The sequence below is a fragment of the Cryptomeria japonica genome, chromosome 1, assembly GCF_030272615.1.
Source record: "Cryptomeria japonica chromosome 1, Sugi_1.0, whole genome shotgun sequence".
NCBI lineage: Eukaryota > Viridiplantae > Streptophyta > Pinopsida > Cupressales > Cupressaceae > Cryptomeria > Cryptomeria japonica.
Genome location: NC_081405.1, coordinates 270,546,359 through 270,564,487, shown reverse-complemented (window position 1 = coordinate 270,564,487; position 18,129 = coordinate 270,546,359). Strand labels below are relative to the sequence as shown.

General features: G+C 35.9%; 1 protein-coding gene across 1 annotated transcript; it reads right to left on the bottom strand.

Annotated features, from left to right (window-relative positions):
- Window positions 1–3,922: 3,922 nt before the first annotated feature.
- LOC131036425 (uncharacterized) lies at window positions 3,923–17,885 on the bottom strand. The gene is made up of 8 exons (XM_057968313.2): window positions 15,551–17,885; window positions 14,771–14,997; window positions 14,331–14,663; window positions 8,048–8,294; window positions 5,419–5,547; window positions 5,021–5,236; window positions 4,758–4,881; window positions 3,923–4,559 (listed from the first exon to the last, which is right to left on the bottom strand). Exons 1-8 carry the CDS (start codon window positions 17,096–17,098, stop codon window positions 4,324–4,326), a joined length of 3,060 nt encoding a protein of 1,019 aa, XP_057824296.2. The 5' UTR covers window positions 17,099–17,885; the 3' UTR covers window positions 3,923–4,323.
- Window positions 17,886–18,129: the final 244 nt, after the last annotated feature.

The window sequence follows — 18,129 nt, the reverse complement described above, 5'->3', positions numbered from 1 at the left end:
GACCGGTCAAGGCACTGCTTGATCCTCCCCTCATATATATATATCATATGGTATTTGAGAAAGAGGATATCGAAATCAATAAATACTCCTCTTACCTGCCATAACAAAGAAGATAGTCAGAATTATAATTAAGATTAAATACATAGATATATAAAAAAAACACAATTAGAATACATCTTGCATATTGAATTGTAAATTGGACATCATTTACAACCTTATGCGAATTTAGTCAACAAACTTGGAAGGATAGAAAGTGATCTAAGTCTTCATACTGCTGCAAGTCTATCTGATCATTGAGCGAATCCATTGGGCAGCTTGCTGGGCAAAGTGGTCTCCTATACTTCAGTGATCTCCTTCTCCAAGTGATGTTGATATTCTGCTCTCTCTAAAGATATACTACAGCTGCATATGCTTGGTTTGAATCTGCCCTAGATTGGCACTACAATCAAATAAGTAATCTGATATATACTGTTCATGTACAATCAGATAAGTAATCTGATATATATTGTTCATGTAATCTGCTTATAAATAAAGGATCTGATTTAAATCTTTGCTGCTGGGTTTTTCTTCCAAGGAGGAGGTTTTCCCAAGGTATTTGTGTCTTGTGTCGTGTGCTTTATTGTTATCTCTGTTTATTCTCAGTCTGATTATAATTAATTAGTTAGATTAACATCTGATTGCCTAAATTTAACAACAAACCCTTCCATTTTCATCGTAACCAAAAAAAGCCAAAACAACAACTATGAACTTTTAAGTCACATGAAAAAAAACAAAAAATATTGTCAATATTTGATGTACCATGTAGAAACTACGATACACACAGTTTATATAAGCTACTGGTGCCCTTCCCCTTCATACACTAATTTCTTGGCTCAGGTAGAGAGAGTAATACACTAATTTCTTGGCTCAGATAGAGGAAGTAGTGAAAAATGAAAATACAGGGATGTTTATATTTGCTGAAGTAGGAACAGGTAATTTTAGCATATTTTTCATTGGGCTTAAATTTGATGTTTGGCGTATGAATTGTTTAAATAAGTGTTATTAAAAATGATTATTTTTTGCTTTTTCTCAGACAAATACAGAATTGTTGATCAAATAGTACATAGGGGAAAGGACCCAGTAGTTGAGCATGTTCCAATTGTTGTGAGGGTTGTTGATACCTTTTGTTCCAAAAATTGAACAAATAAAACCTATTGTTTGAAACAAAAAATATCAATTTTTGTTAGGAAATGTACCAACAGTTGTTAGGAAATGTACCAATAGTTGTTAAGAAATGTACTAATATTGTAAAAAGTAACCAATCAGGTGATGCCACATCCGCTGCACAACTATTGGGGTCTCTTTTGCACGCCTATTGGTCTCACTTTTTTTTGGGGCTGTTTTGGACACCTTGGCAAAAAGCATGCTGATGTGGCATCATATTTGATGATGTGGCCCTGAAACCTTAGTTATAAGCAGGGGACTTGCCAAGTAAGCTGCTGTAAAAAAATCGGAGTGATTCGAAATTTCCAAGTAGGATTTTGAGAAGCGTGAAGTTAGGGTGCACGACTACTGGGTCCTTTCCCCTATATATACTTGAAGTCTTTCTTTACAAGCTTTGGAAAAAGATCCACCGATCAGCCATGTAGTTAATTTCTCTACATGTCTGAACAGGTCACATCAAATTATATGTACAAGACATGCATGGTGAAATGATACTGAAGCTTGAAAACCACAAATTTTTATGGAGCACTATCCAAACTTATCTGCCATAATATTAATTTCCAACCGCTGTTCTGACATGCAATCTATGACTAGACCATTGTAATGTATGGTGCACTGTTTGGGTCAAATTATAAATCTGTATATCCCTAGTGTTGACTCTTCCAAGTTGGAGGCCAGGTCAAGTTTGTATCTATGAGGGCTGAGGAAGAGTGAAATCTCAAAGCATTGTTAAAAAAAAGAAAAAAAAAGTATGGTGCACTGTTTCCCTAGGTTTCTTAATATAAAAAAGTTATAATTTGAACAATGTAAAAGCCAAAAACTTCGGTCCAGTTCCAGGAATTTGGAAGACAAGTCGCCCTTAACACAATACTTGGTCATGTGGATCAATAGGCACCCTTTGTCGACAATGGTACAGGTCTCCCACAATAGATGACAGTACGTCTGCCAGACATTATCTGGTTTCTCACAAATTCTTTTACTGTTAGTACATAGCAATTTGAAGACATTTTATTCTGAATATCATGGACTCGCTCACATGTAAGTCGCAATTTTTTCATAGACCTAATTTATGTTACTTCCAACTGCCAAGGTATTATCTGTATCATGGCCGGTGGAACTGCCTAGAGTTGTGTTTGTTCTGAAAACTCATTCCACCTCATTTTAATACCCAAAATCTTGACGTTCGTAACAAAACAAACTAGAACTGAAACGTTTGATTTTGTAGGCATGACTTTTTCAGAGTCCATAAAGACAAACACACTGCATAATTAACAATCACCATCAAACAATTATTTCAAGTGGTTTGCAAGATGCCCAATAAGGTAATAATGAGCATCTTGCAAACCACTGGGTAATAATCTTAATGGTACCAGCTAAATAAGGTTTTCATTGCAAGCACAGACACACAAGGCAATTAGGTAGGCATGACTTTTTCACAGTCCATGAAGACAAACACACTGCATAATTAACAATCACCATCAAACAATTATTTCAAGTGGTTTGCAAGATGCCCAATAAGGTAATAACGAGCATCTTGCAAACCACTGGGTAATAATCTTAATGGTACCAGATAAATAAGGTTTTCATTGCAAGCACAGACACACAAGGCAATTAGGTGAAGATCAAATCCTAAACCAATAGGTCAAACAAGATATATGTCAGAGTTCAGAATATTTGGTAATGAATCGTTATTGTGGGCAAAGCTCATCCAATACAGCAATCAATAAGCTTAAGTTTTAACCAAAGATTATAGAATTAGTAAGCTTTTCACCGCCCCATACATTTATAACTGTAAATTTCTGAGATTTTAGAATCTTAAAATGGAGAGGCTACATTTAAAAACTGCCACTTAACTACATTAATCCAAATTTGCATTTGCAATTTGACAATTTTCGGGGTTATCAATGCATCAATTTGTCCTATGTTTTGCCCAATGATTTATTATCAATACATATTTGTCCGGTTAGAGTAAAAATACCCTAGGTTAAGAATTTTGTTTGCAAGGTCATTCTATTTACGAATTTTTCCTCACCAAGTCCCATGTGGGGGCTTCAGGAACTATTTTTATGAATCGGGGTCTCATGAGGTTCAAAAAAAACCTACAGGATTAATTAGAATATTTTCTTGATTAAAAGGAGTCCTTACATTTTAGTTTGTAAATATTGAACGGGCACATTTGGGATGGAGCTAGAAATTTCCCCATCAGTTTAAGAATTTTTTTATCATCAAGAGTTATTAGATTCCCTACAATTAATCCAAGATAAATATGGGAAAAAAATCTCTAATTATATTTTTAATAACTTTGTTTGCAGTGCACAGATTAAAGAATAGCAGCAACAGCTATATGTGTGTGCATATATAAAATAAAGTGTAAGCTCCTTTGTTCTGAATGGGTGTGTTCCTGTATACAAACTAGGTATGCTGGCTAAACTGATCAAAATTAGTTTCATCGACCGTTGTTTTCCCTTTGACCACCTCTGCAGTGAAATCCCACAAGCTGTGCCTTTTCTATTGTAATTCAGACCACAGACGAGAAATTATACCAAGCCACATGGGCACACCTCTCAAGCTGATCTTGCAGCAGATGACAGAAGATTCCCAAGGGGAATTTAAGAGGGAATAAATTATTTTTGTCTGTATCTAAATTATTTATGATCAATTAAAATTCATGAGACCAGCTTCCATTTCGGAGCAAAAAACTTTTAAGCTTCAGCCACAATACAAAATTCATGGGACCAAGTCTTAAAATACTCGTAAAAAATCTCAACAGAACCCACTGAAGTTTTTTTTGGAAGCCCCCTCCATGGGACCACAGCCTAAATATGCAATTTAATTTTGCTGCCATAACATTTACTACATCATTTTGATTTCAATGTATCAGTTCTGCAAATTTATTACCTCTATTTTTTCAGGCACAAAAATGAAGATAAACAAAATTGCCTTTGTTCTAAAAAAAATATACTCATCAGCCCACACATAAGAAATGGCATTGTTGTCAAATTACAGCATATGATGCTTCAAAAGTATCTCAGGAGACGTTAGTAATTAATGAAAGAGTATGCTGCTCATTTTCTGCTCCATTCTTGTAAAATTAAACTCTCATTTTCATATAAGCAATCATCACGGAAACTTGATTGAAGCTGACTGCAGTGCTGTCTCAACAAGTTCTTTCTGCTCTTTAGCATGGACCTGACTAAACCCTGTTGCTGTAGCAGCTGATGGAGCTCGACCAACATACTTAATATCTTCAAGTGTACCTCGATCTACAGCTCTCATAGCAGTTAGAAGGCGAGGAGTAATATAATTATATGCTCCCATATTCATAGGCTCTTCTTGGCACCAGACAATCTCTGCATCTGAAATAAGTAAAAATTTTACGAAAATATCATTTTAGTTGTACAAGTTTGTTTTCTGTAAAAAAAAATTTTGATATGCAAATTCAACACAATATAGATATGGGGGCATCAAAACATGTTTATTGTAGCTTCACCATGCAGGGGAGCAATTGGGTAAGGGATGCATTCTACTTGTAAGGTCAAAACATAAAGACTTACTTGGATACCGCTTTAATTCTCGCTGGACTAGATCATACGGGAATGGGCATAGTTGTTCAACTCGACAAATAGCAACATCTTTCCTTTCAATTCTCTGCCTGCCTTCATCAAGTTCATAGTAGACCTGAAGGGAAATAAGAGGGATGATACAGTTACATTAAGCGAAAGAGTAGGGAGTACAAACAAACATGATGCCTGTAAAACAATCTATGATGGACCAGTCCCTAGATTTCAATTAACTACAACCCAAGTCCATTTAGTACCTTTCCAGAACAAAGTATTAGCCGCTGGATGCCTTCCTCTCGATCTGAATGGTCATTTTGATCCTTAATGAGACGCTTAAACCGAGTTCCCTGCTTGTCAAACCCTGGATGACCTTGCACATCATCAAATTCTGACAAATTTGACTTGCAGTCCTTGTGTCGAAGAAGATTCTTTGGAGACATAACGATCAATGGTTTACGAAAGTCCCGGTGTAGCTGAAAACATATACAGATCAATCACTTCAGAAAACAAATAGATCTAAAAATAGCTGAGAAACATTAACCTAAAAAGCCACCCAAAATGAAGTTGTGATGAAAACAATCAGTATAAAAACTATTTGTAATTGCAAATAGATGGCTATTCTGAAACATAAGATCACAAGACAATTTTTTTTTACCTGGCGACGTAGAACATGAAAGTAATTGGCAGGGGTCGTCACATTTACTACTTGCCAATTGCATTGTTGAATTTGAGTGCGTAATGTAGGATCCATTTCAGGAATCACAAAAGGATTGTCATCGCTATTCTGTACAATATATCAATGGAAACAGGATTAATCAAGCTAAATTTCTATTATAGTACTGTTAGAACTTAGATATACAAATGCAAGAGCCATGACAAGGATTCTCAAGGCATCTCCACTCCACAAAAACTCAGTGTGGCACATTGAAATTTTGCACAAAGGGTCACTTAATAGCATTTTGAAAAATAAGTTGCATAGAGGATGGAGAATTTTGTAAAAAATATGAAACCAGCACAATGAGCTAATTATTGTGTTTGTAGTCAGCAAGCTACTCTATTAACACATTAAGATTCTATAACAGCCTCATATAATAATGAATGAGAAGAACAGATTTCAGACTATGAGACATCAACATCTAAGGCAAAGACTAATTGCATTGGGGTCAAAACAACCTGAGGTAGCAATATGATTGTAATGGGACTATTTGACCAAAGTTTAAAAAAGAGAAACTTATTTTTATAGTAGATAACCCCCCCTTTGAAATTACAAGGGAGGTAAAACCTGTTGTGACGTTTTCATACATTGCCCCATTGCAAATGCCCCCATTTTTTTGCTTAGATTAGGTGTCTTAGTTTGCTTAGCTTGGCAATAGTTTCTTTAGTCATTAACCTTTGCTAGTGAGTAAGAGAGGTCAGGTTGAGGTCACATTGTAAGATTGCTAAAGGTTGTAAGAAGTTGTCAAAAATGTCAGTCATCAAAATTTTATCAAGTCCCTAGGTTGTCAGGAAGGATCAATTTTGAAAGAGTAAAATATTCCTCGCAAGTTAAGGAATCAAGACCTCCTTTGTACGTTTGAAATTTCATCTTTAAAAGAAGCGAGATTCCAGGGCAATCAACTTAAAGAAGGTGGTGGTTTAGTCAGCCATGGGCATTGGAGCAGGGTGATAAAGGGTGTGTCCAACTTTGGGTACAGTGGGTACAGTGTGCACTTAAGATTGTGATCCCCTAGAGGAAGACTTCCTAAAACAGCTCAGTAGATGCTTTTAAGAATATTAAGGAGCTTTCATAAGCAAGTGATTCCATAGATTTTGTAATAATAAGCAAGCTTAAAACTTTAAACTCCAAAATTCAAGGGACTGGTGGTCTCATTATTATTTTTTGGCAACAAGGAATGCTATACAACTTATAACTAGATCTAAAAAATTATTGGCAGGAATTCAAAGATTAGAGCTGAATGAAATTTGGCAACAAAATTTTAGGAAGCTGATGGAGGCAAACTTTCAGCCTCACCCCAAAGACACGCCCTTAAAATGTAGAATCTAAAAAGTGGCAACTCCTATTTTATTGGGCAAGATTCTTATTTATTCTGTAGCATAATTTTCTTCTCATGGGACCCCCTACTCCACAAATATAGTTCCAATAGTGGCTCCACAGGAGCATATCCTTAGTCATTAGGAATAAAATTTATAAGTAAAAAGGAGAAAATAATCTTTCAGTGGGCCCTGCCCATGTTGGAGGTGTTTGTTTTCCTCAAGATATGGTCCAATGTTCTGCCATCCAGCAGTAGTCCAATAAGAAAAGGATCTAAATCACTGGTAAATATGTGTTGGATTTCTCCCCCATTCTCAAGGTCTTTCACTGGAATCTCTTGTGCCCTTCAAAGCTATTGGAAGTTAGTTATGTACCCTACTCAAAGCTATTTGAGGAAAGCTTACCCGAGGGTCGCTTCAAAGAGAGGACAACCAAATAAGAAAGAAATTTGATCAAGCAAAACAGTGAAAGATGCAGCTGATGGTTGTCAATGCACTTCGGATCTTGGTGGCTCCAAGCCGCTTATTAAGGATCTTGTCTCAGCTTCTTGATTTTCTCTTACTATCTTTGAGCTGTCAAATGGATGGACTTTGTTGTCAGTTAACAGCTGTTGTGAAAATGAACTCATTTGTTAGTCCTTGCTTGTAATTCTTCTATCACTTGATGGGTTTCATTGTTATATCTATGGTTTTTTATGTGAAGGGTTGGGGCACTTCTAAAATCCCACCTTAACCCTTCATAAAATTATATATATAATATTAATTTAATTAATAATTATTTAGTATAATAGAATTATAGATAATTATTAATTATATAAATAAAAAATAATTTATATATAAATTAATAATTATATAAGAAATGTTTTATTAATTATATAATTTAGATTATATTGATATCTCTTGGCATCTTTTAGATAGACATTTACAAGATGCTTAAGGTCTTTTCTTAAACTTTTGAAACTATTCTTGCAAAATATAGCCATAATTTACAAAAATTTAAGACTTTAGTTTCAACAGTAAATTTTTTGTTCTCTTGCATCAAATATTGGATTAACACCATGACAAACTTCAAATTTCAGTTAACTTCAGGTCGATTTCAGGTTCCTAAATGTTCTTGTATCAACAGTTCCAAGCCAGTTCACTTTAGATCCTGATATATAATTGCAGATTTTTTATCTGCAGTTAGCAGCAGATTTGTTTACAGCAGCTTTAGTTACTTATACAGAAAAGGTTTATGCACATAAACAAATTACCTGGAGAAAGCGCTCTAATCTTGCACTGGAATGTTCTGGGCCCTGTCCATCATAGCCATGAGGAAGAAGAACAACAAGCCCAGATTGACGAAGCCATTTTGACTCACCACTGCTAACAAATTGATCAAAAATAACTTGGGCACCATTTGCAAAGTCACCAAATTGAGCTTCCCACAGGACCAATGAATTTGGATTTTCCATTGAATAGCCCAGTTCAAAGCCCAGCACACCAAATTCTGAAAGAGAGCTGAAAAACACGAGAATTTTTAAGGCTAACAGTGGAAAGCTCTAACTATATTCAACTTAGAAAAGAAGTCCAGCGACAGTTATGCAACCATAAACCAAAGCTTATTCTTATGTTGAATACCCTAGAGTTCTACTCCTACATCTGCAGGTCATTTAAAAAGATTTACAGTTAAGTTTTAACAATTCTTGCACTGCTGGAATCATATAAATTAAAATTATCATTCCACATTCATTATGGTGTCAGGAAAACTTTTCCACATGAAAATAGCCATTTGTTTTATATTTTAATTTAGTGAAAAGTATTGCATTTAACAGAAACATTTTATATCAAGAAAAGGCCGCTAGTTATTAACAATTCTTCTGACTTCCCTTATATTCCAGCTTCTTCTACTCACAATTTATTTTCTTTCCCTGTTTGTTCAGCTGCCATAACCTTTGTAGCCCTATATATATTTTATGTAATCATACACAAGAGTCCAGATGTCATTAATTTCATACAGGAAATTAACACTCCAAATAAAATATTTGATACAACCCAGTAGCACATAGTTGTGAGATGGAAACTGAGATTACTGAGATAAGTTTATAGATCATTTTGGTCTTGAGTCAGACAAAGTTGGATTAAAAAATAATCTTGTCTGAGAAAGGAGTAGGTTTTAAAAGAGTCGGTCTGTCTATGGAAGATAATATTCTCATCCAACACAAATGAATTTAAAAAAAATCTTGTCTGCCAAGGAAGTAATTTTGAAAAGAGAAGTCTATTGATGGAGGATAATATACTCTTTCAGACTGCACAATTCAATGGGCAAATACAGTTTCGAATTAGCTGATACTGGGTCATTTGGATCACAGTAATTCGGGAAAGTTTGCAGTAAGCCAGGGTTCACTGAAATACCCTTCTTTAAGAAAATTTTCAGCTCCGAGTAGTAGATACAGAAACAAATTGGGAACGTTTGCACAAACATAGATTCATTATGTCAAGGCGCCTGATTGTCAATGTTTTCAGACATGTAGAAAAAATGAAAAATGCAATATTCAAATGGAGTATCATGTAATATCTGATCAAATAACACTCATTTTGCTAATTTTGACACTTCGTAGTTGAATTCTTTTTGTCACAAATAAGAATTTCTGAAATATATACTAGATTTCCAGAAATCAGATGTATTGCAGCAATGATATACAAACCCTCATGAACTATAACAGCAGTCCACACAAATTTTTACTTTTTCCTTATTCAGTGAGTTACACGAGCAGTTCTGAAATTGTAAATCTCCACCAGCATGTTCAGAAATAACAGCACAAATAAATGGCACTGTCCTAGCCACCAAAGTCCCAGAATGGTGCTAAAGAAGCCGTCCAACTGCCCTCAAAGAGCAGTGTTGTAATAGCTGCCTAGGGCTCAGAAGATACATGCTATGGAAATCTCCAAACAATCAGAATAGGGCATTGTGATAGCCACCCCAAATCTGCAAGGATTGGTGCCAATGAAACTAGCCTTAAACCAGAAATATGGCACCATGAAAGCCACCACAAACAATGATTTCTGCCATGAAAAAACTCCATTCTAATGTGCAACTTTGAAGCTCAGACGCAATCTGAGTGGTATTGCACAAATCTGAATTAGGGATTTCCATCTTCTAATCTAGTGAAGCAAATCAGGGGGTTCACATCCTCCAATCTCTAGTGGTAGATGAAAACGATGTCCAATCTATTTATACAGAATCATAGATCCTTAGATGCCCAACTTTTCTTTCCAAAAAGAGACCTTTTCAAATTCTAAGTGCCTCTTCCAACAACACTTAGGAGGATTAAATAAAAGATTTGTTTTAATTACAAAGACCCCCACTCTAGGCATCCACTTTATAAAAACACTTTAAGTTGTCACTTTATGAAGACATAAAATGCATAGCTCACTTAAAGGTTATATAATCATTTCCCTACTACTATTTCCCTAAGTCCACAGGAAATGAACTTACAGATCATCATAGAAAATTATTGGAAAAGGGGACATGACAAAAAAACCAAAGCGAATGGAATAACGTAGGAAAAGAAAAGTAACCAAAAGTAATGACTTCATAGCAATGAATTTTTTTCTATAGGAATGTGACTTTAAAACTTTACCAAAGTAAGGACACACAATTATCAATAGATAGTACCCAATGCAGCAGTAGAAAGACCAGCTTGTGTAATTATAGTTAGCTTTGTGTGTGAGGACCAGTGAATATGCAGATGCATTATAAGGTGAGACTGAAGTAACAGATGAGGCTATTCAAGCTTAGTACTCTGTCCTCATGGTTTTTCAGGTTAACTGTCTCTGAATGTTGATGAAGTTGAAGCATTTTGATCTCTGTTCTTTCCAACCACAATTGAGATATCAATATCATAAGACTTTGGTATTTAAATAATTATTGTTTGCTGGAAGCTGGTCAATATAAAGACTGGAAAAAATATCAAGGCAGATATATGATGGTTTTCATAACACACCTATTTTGCAATACTAAGGCAGGCCTAAGTTAAATTTATAGGTTTCTGGATACAAATGAAATTTTGAAATTGTAAACTCTCAGTTTTGGGGGGATTCTAGTCTGTCAAAGAATAGAAATCTATATCCATAAATTTTCATATTTTCTAATGTATGGCCCATCTAAATACAGGCAAGGGTTCATGAATCATTAAAAAGAAGATATTTCAGAATTCAGCAAAAAATTTCCACTCTCCAAAAAATGTTCAGATTTGCATTTGACGAGGTTGAACACTGGATAGCGAATATGTATTTAAGATATTTTAAGTGTGTGTTGAGTAAGTAGATCTTACCATCTCAAGATGTAGGTAATGCCAATCAATGGTTAGTCTGAAGGCACACATACCCTCACTTTTAGTCACCAGTGTTTGAGCTTCACAATTGGAAAGGATCTCCAAGAAAGGATACATAACAGTTATTATCAGGCAGGTGATCCCAGTGACTCGGGGATTGCACATATCATAGAAGGAATCACCCCAACCCTGCAAATGTTAAAAGCCCACAATCTCATTATTGCCAACCAGCAAGAGGCTTCTGCCTACCGAAATGGGCATTTGCTCAAAGTTTGGGTCCCATAAGGCCCATGGGTTACTTGAAAGTTGAAACTGCTACAACTAGTCCTCTTGTACCAACCAGCTCAAAAGGATCTAGCAATACAAAGGTAATACTTCAAGAAAACGATTAGTCACCAGCACAGCACTGTAAGATCCCCTTCCATGCACACAATCACCAAATGAATTGGCTATAGCATCGCCTGCTATAATCCTCATTAAGGCAAAACACAAAAGAAGCCCACCTCATCAAAGTTTGCTTTCTAGATGCACTGAAGCTCCCAGAGAAGGTTTGAAATGAGCCCATATGAACATCTTGACCAAACTGACACAAGGACACCAAAGAATGGGATGAAGAATTGAATCTCATCCACCTCTGCTACCAAGTAGGAATGTATCACCAATGGATAGGTCCGGACAACTCTAACAGCATGACTACCTTAAACACACACACATTTCATTCACATTTTTAGCAGCTAGTAGGTAGGACTCTACAGCTATGTTACAAGAAACAATAAATGGAAAACACAAAGGAAATGGCAATACAAAAGAAAATGGAGTTGGATGAGGTTGTGGATAAGAAACAAATGAGAAACAGTTTTCTATATACATGCACATGTTTGACATTTTTTCATTTTAAATCATAATAACTAACTAACTATTGAATACAGTATGGACAGATAAAAGGGTCAACTCTTACTAGATGTTGAAATATTTGTAATGTCATGTTTGCAAATCTTTATATTTGCTAATTTGTAATTAAGTTAATCGGATGTTTGTTCCATTTGTCACTGCAAAGTGATGGAACCCTTCAAAAACAAGAGTAAACTTGCAAGGCCACAACTAACCACAAAATAGACACATTTCCATTCTGCAGTCTCTTCCATTGCAACTTCTCCAAATAAACAGATTTGCCATCCACAACAACTGCTTGCCATTGGAGACAAATTGCACATCTTAAAATCGTGAAACAGATCCCCCTATTTGGGCATTTTTTTGCAGCTAAGCTCTACAGTGACTATACATTTCTTTGAGCCCTCCTTATGAAGCCCAACTCGAACTCCTAATAAGCATCCAAACAATGATGAAGATGAGAACTTGATGTCCCACTTCTCCTATGCATCTAACCCAATAGCTTTATTTTTGTGTTGATGAGCATGCCTTTGAAGCAAATTTGTTGTTCCCAACCATCTATAACCCACTCTACTTGGAGTATGTTGCTAACCAAATGAACAAATCCATGTCCTGAATTATTATATATATTGAAGAGCTAAGCTCTTTACCCTGAATTGTACAGGGTAATGGGAGGAATATTACGTTCTCTAAAGGTTTGATTAGATGGGTTGTCATTTACAGAAAAATAATAGTCCCCCATTGGAAGCTTTATAGAAAATAAAGAACATAGATGTGGCTCTATATTAATTAAAAAACAAGCAGGAGGAAGATTAGCTCTCTGAACTTTGATGGAGAAAAACAAAGTAACCATGGAACTTAAAGTGTGAGACAAAGCACTCAAAGGCCATTCTTTTTCTTTTTGGTAGGATTCAGGGATACCTAAAACAATGAATCAATTCTCTCATTACATAAGTGAAACCAAGCCTCAGATTGAAAATAATATAATTGTACTATATATTGATTTAACTAAAGACAAGAATGAAAGATGAAACTGGCAACTACAGGATCCAATCAGAACAAGAACTTTCATACTTCACCTTGGTTTTCACAACTTGAGACGTTTCTAAAGGGAGCTAGAAACTGTTCAGCAAACATTCAGAATACCAAAAGTAGAAACAGATACTTGCGTGTGAAATAAAACAGATTCATTTATCTAGGCAATGAAATTTTAGTGTTTTTAGGCAGTTAAGTGAAAATATTTTTCCTTTTACAAAAAAGGGCCATGTTAAAAGTACTTTGGTAAGTGATGGTTTCTCGTAATTTTATTTGGAAAGCCTAAATGCACTTATCAGTTAAACTTGGTTAGTTCCTAGTAGCATCATAACTTAGAAATGTTAGCCGTTAGTGCCAAAAAATGTCACAAACTAGCTAGTTGATCTCTGATGGATGACCTTGCACTCAGTAGACATGTCAAACAACAGCAGTAATTTTATATTACAAATTTATGACCATATGTGTGTAACACATTACAAAATGCATGCCACTCTACATAACTGGAATTTGCAGAATTGAACCACAAAATACAAGAAAATACATTCATTGACATTTCCTATTATTGTCTTTTGAGAACACTTCTCACATTGAAAAATATTAATTAAACAAAACCTTCCAGAAAAGTTCTATGCAATGTGTAACCCAGCATTGAATGTTTAAAATGAGAAGAGTTCAAGTCCAAAAGAGTTGACAATGATGAATTATTAATCACATAAGTAGTACACAATGACATGATTTAGTGTCTTCAAACCATTTTAACCAGTCACAGTAAAAAATGTTAACAATGATTCAACCAAGGTTGCATGAATAAAGCATGCACATAATTCAAGGATGAACAATAATTGTAGACAGATATTAACAAATGAAATATGGCAGAGGTATTTTTTAACTTTATATAATCATAAAAAACCACATGCAAACAATACGCTTGACCAAAAATCTTAACAAATTCTGAATATGACATGAGATAGTGACCCTTTAAAAAGGATTATTACATAAATACAGGCAAATTGTCAAATCATCAATAAGACATACATGTGAAAAGTAATGCCATCAAAGGTGCACTATTAACAATAAAACTTCAAGATTGCAGCTAAGATCATAACATCTCAATCTATCAATAATGCAACTGTTCCAAAATACAACCAACTTTCCATTTATGCATGTTCTTTTATGCGCAACAACTTAGAAAGCATATAGCAGCAGCATAAGCATTCCAAGTTCAATTAGAAAAAAAAATTGATTTACACTGCAATGCTAAAAGCACAGATCTTAGTTGAAGATTGCTACATACCTATTGCTCACAGTAAACATCTCTTCATTTTGGTTCATGACAACATGGTCTAAAGGGCAATATCTTGCTCCTGTTTCCTGGTCATGAACAACTGCATGCCGGTGACTGAAAGTACCTCTTTCAACATCCTGGCCACTCAATCTCACATGATTGCCCTCTACTAGGAGTGTTGCAAATGCAAGTGCTTCACCAACAGCCCAATCAACACCTTCTTCTTTTTCAATCATTTGTAAACGTTGATCAAAAATCCTCTTTACAGCCCTGTGAGGATTGAATGTTTCTGGTAGAGTAGTTATAGCTTTCCCAACATTTTTCAATATCTCTGGTTTGACCCTACAAAAGAAAACAATGCACAAATGATCAAAAACCCTATATAGAAATGAGCCTACAACTCAAGAGAAAGAATATGACCATCTAAACTTAGGGCACGGAGTCAATACCCTGTATTGCGTCTACGTGACAACTGTTCTGGTGATTTAAAGCCAGTCCAATATGCTGACAACCAATCTCGTCGGTTTGGCACATATTCTTTACTGTCAACAAACTCTTCATTTAAAATCGAATTGACTTTAGAGTGCAAAGCATCAATTTCTTCCTTTGACAACTGCCCTGATTGAATTAGCTGCTCTTCATACACATCAACTGCTCGTGGATGATTTTTAATCACCTGTAAGAAAGATTTAAAACAAACATATCGGTGAGAAATTGGACAGAAACCACAGCTTAAAAGGGCGAGATATGCGGAGACCACTTAACAGACATTATCATTGAAGATCTTCTCACACCCAAAAACCACCATCAACAAGGCTGAGGCAGGAAATTTTAATAAAGCCTACAAGAACTTGAATCCATACCATTTACTCAAACATGACCTATTTTACAATTAAGATCATAACATCTGAAAAGCAATGTAAAGTAAAATTAAAACCAACAATTATTTAAAACAATATACTTTGCCCTTATTTTGACAATGAGATCAATGTATCGATCTGTCTGCAAAAGTTGTTCCATGTATTCAAGGCCAAGCAAAGAAGTTTAAAAGTTGGAACTCGAGTATCATGTTCAAAGACGCAACATCTATATATGCTCTTTATATGTTACATGATTCAAATGCTCAATTTTTCCTCAAACATCCTATTTCCATTCCATACCACTATATCATCGGTGAGAATAAATTACAGTGCATATTACATGTAAACATAAAGCCAACAAATGCATACCTGGTACATTTTAGGTTGTGTGAAAGATGGCTCATCAATCTCATTGTGTCCAAATCTACGGTAGCAAACAATATCAACAACAACATCAGAATGGAATGTCTGACGCCACTCAGCGGCAAGTTCACATGCATGCACCACAGCTTCCACATCATCACCATTCACATGAAAGATAGGAGCATTCAGTGCTTTTGCAACATCCGTACAATATTGTGAAGATCTACCAGACTTGGGATCAGTTGTAAATGCAACCTGATTATTGACTACAATATGAATAGTCCCTCCAGTTGTGTAGTTAGGGAGAGCACTCAAATGTAATGTCTCATAAACCACACCCTGTCCAGCAAAACTTCCATCTCCATGAATCAAGATAGCCATGTTCTTTGTCCTCTCCTTGTCATTTGAATAATACTGTTTTGCTCGGGTTTTCCCAATGACGACAGGATCAACTGCTTCCAAATGACTGGGATTAGCAACCAGTGAAAGATGAATTCTTTTACCACCCCTTGTAGGTCTATCATACGATGTACCCAAATGGTATTTCACATCCCCTGTTCCAGTGTAAGATCCAACTTCTTCCACGGGCTTTGTGCCACCACTAAACTCGCTGAAAATCTGTCTCAATGGCTTCCTAACCACATTGCCCAGGACATTCAATCTTCCTCTGTGAGACATACCAATCACAATGCTTTCCACTCCCATGTCAGCCGATCTATCAAACATCTCTTTCATACCAGGAATCAATGTCTCCGCACCCTCAAGTCCGAATCGTTTTGCAGCAGTCCACTTTGTTGCCAAGAAATTCTCGAATTGGGTGCTCCAAATAAGCCTGTCAAGTATAACATGCCTTCGTTCAGGACCATACATGCTGGGAACCACAGTCTCAATTTTCTCCCTCAGCCAATTGCACTGATCACGATCTGGTATATGCATGTATTCGTACCCAATTGTGCCACAGTAAGCCTGCTCCAACCTATTAAGAATTGATCGCAGCGTCTGCACTGGCCGGTTTTCTGACAAAAACCCAGACATTTTCCATACACCAAGAAAAAATTCTCGATCCAAATCAGCTTCGGTGAATCCATATAAACCCGGTTCCAAATCCACTGGAATTTCTCTCTGCTCCAAACCCAGCGGATCCAGTTTTGCCTTCATGTGCCCATTCACCTGATACGCCCTTACAAGTAGCAAAAGCCTCATGCTCTCCTGGATTGTTTGGCCTGAAATTCCAGGCGATGTTGCTGCCTGACCAACAAAATTTCTGAAGAAATTGTCCCATGACTCGTCCACGCTCTGTGGATCCGCCTCCCATGCCCTCTGTAATTCCTCCAAATAAACACTACTTGTCCCATCCAGAAAATTGTCAGTAAGCCTCGACAGTGGCACAGCCCTCGGCACAGGAGCCGCTTCCTGGAAGTTTTGAGGCGTGGAGTAAAATGATCGGACTTGTGGAACCGTCCACAGAGATCTTTTGGCATAACTAGTTCGCTGAGCCAAGCGTATTCTCAGGGCTGCCCTGAACAATCCCGAAGAAAGCCTCTGCAAAGTCATGGCTGCTGATCCTAAGCTTTCTTGGGTTACGAAGATCAAAACTTTGGTATTTAATAAAAAGGCCTAATTTTTTCCCTGATTTAACTCTAGGGCATTAATTTCCGCTTGCTGATAACAAGCTGTTCAATTTCATAAAAATTTTACAGAGGCTCTATAGAAATTAGGCTTTCAAGGATCAAGCCCCCAAGTTCAGAGTCAATAGCAAAATTTTCACTGGGATTATATAACTCAATCATTGAATTCAAAATCAATTACAAAAATAACTGCCGAGATGCATTAGCGTCAAATGGCGTCGATCCCATGCCCCTATAGCAAAACCTAAATTTAAATAAATAAATAAAAAGCCAAAATTTAATGATATTATGATTTGCAGAGTTTAGATTGTAAAATATAATCTAAATCTTTCAAAATGTTCTTAATTGCTTCTAGAATGATGGAATCAAGGGACAGTCACTTGCCCTCGCTTGATTTCTTTGATTCCTTCTCTTCTAGCGGAAGAAGAACCTTCAACGCGGCCGCTATTCAACTCTAAGAGTGTCAATTCCTTTACTGTTACCAATTTGAAATGCTGTCAGAGCTTTTAACGCTCATAGAATCCAGCAAAGTGCATTTTCTCTGATTCCGCTTCGCGGACGCTTAAACCGTTGGTGAAAAATTTGATAATAATGTTAAGATATGTTTTTATTCCATTGACGAGATCTAAGTCTGGAGGATCTAAGTAAGTCGCCAAAATTCTGTCTTTATTTTAGGGTTCCACTGATAGAACACGGAGAGTACGTACGAGGGAGGTATACCTAAAAAGTATATATATGGCACAACCTTAAACATATGGGTAAATAAAGGAACATTAGCTTTCCTTTAATGTGATACATATAAATCACTTGAAGTAAATGATTCGATAAGGATGTGTAATGTACGTTTTTGTAAATGTTGTTTTGTATTCATTTTAAGGAAATGTTTTCATATATGTATATATTTTTATATTGTTATAATTTTTTATAAAGTCAAGTTTATTTTTCTAATCTTTTATC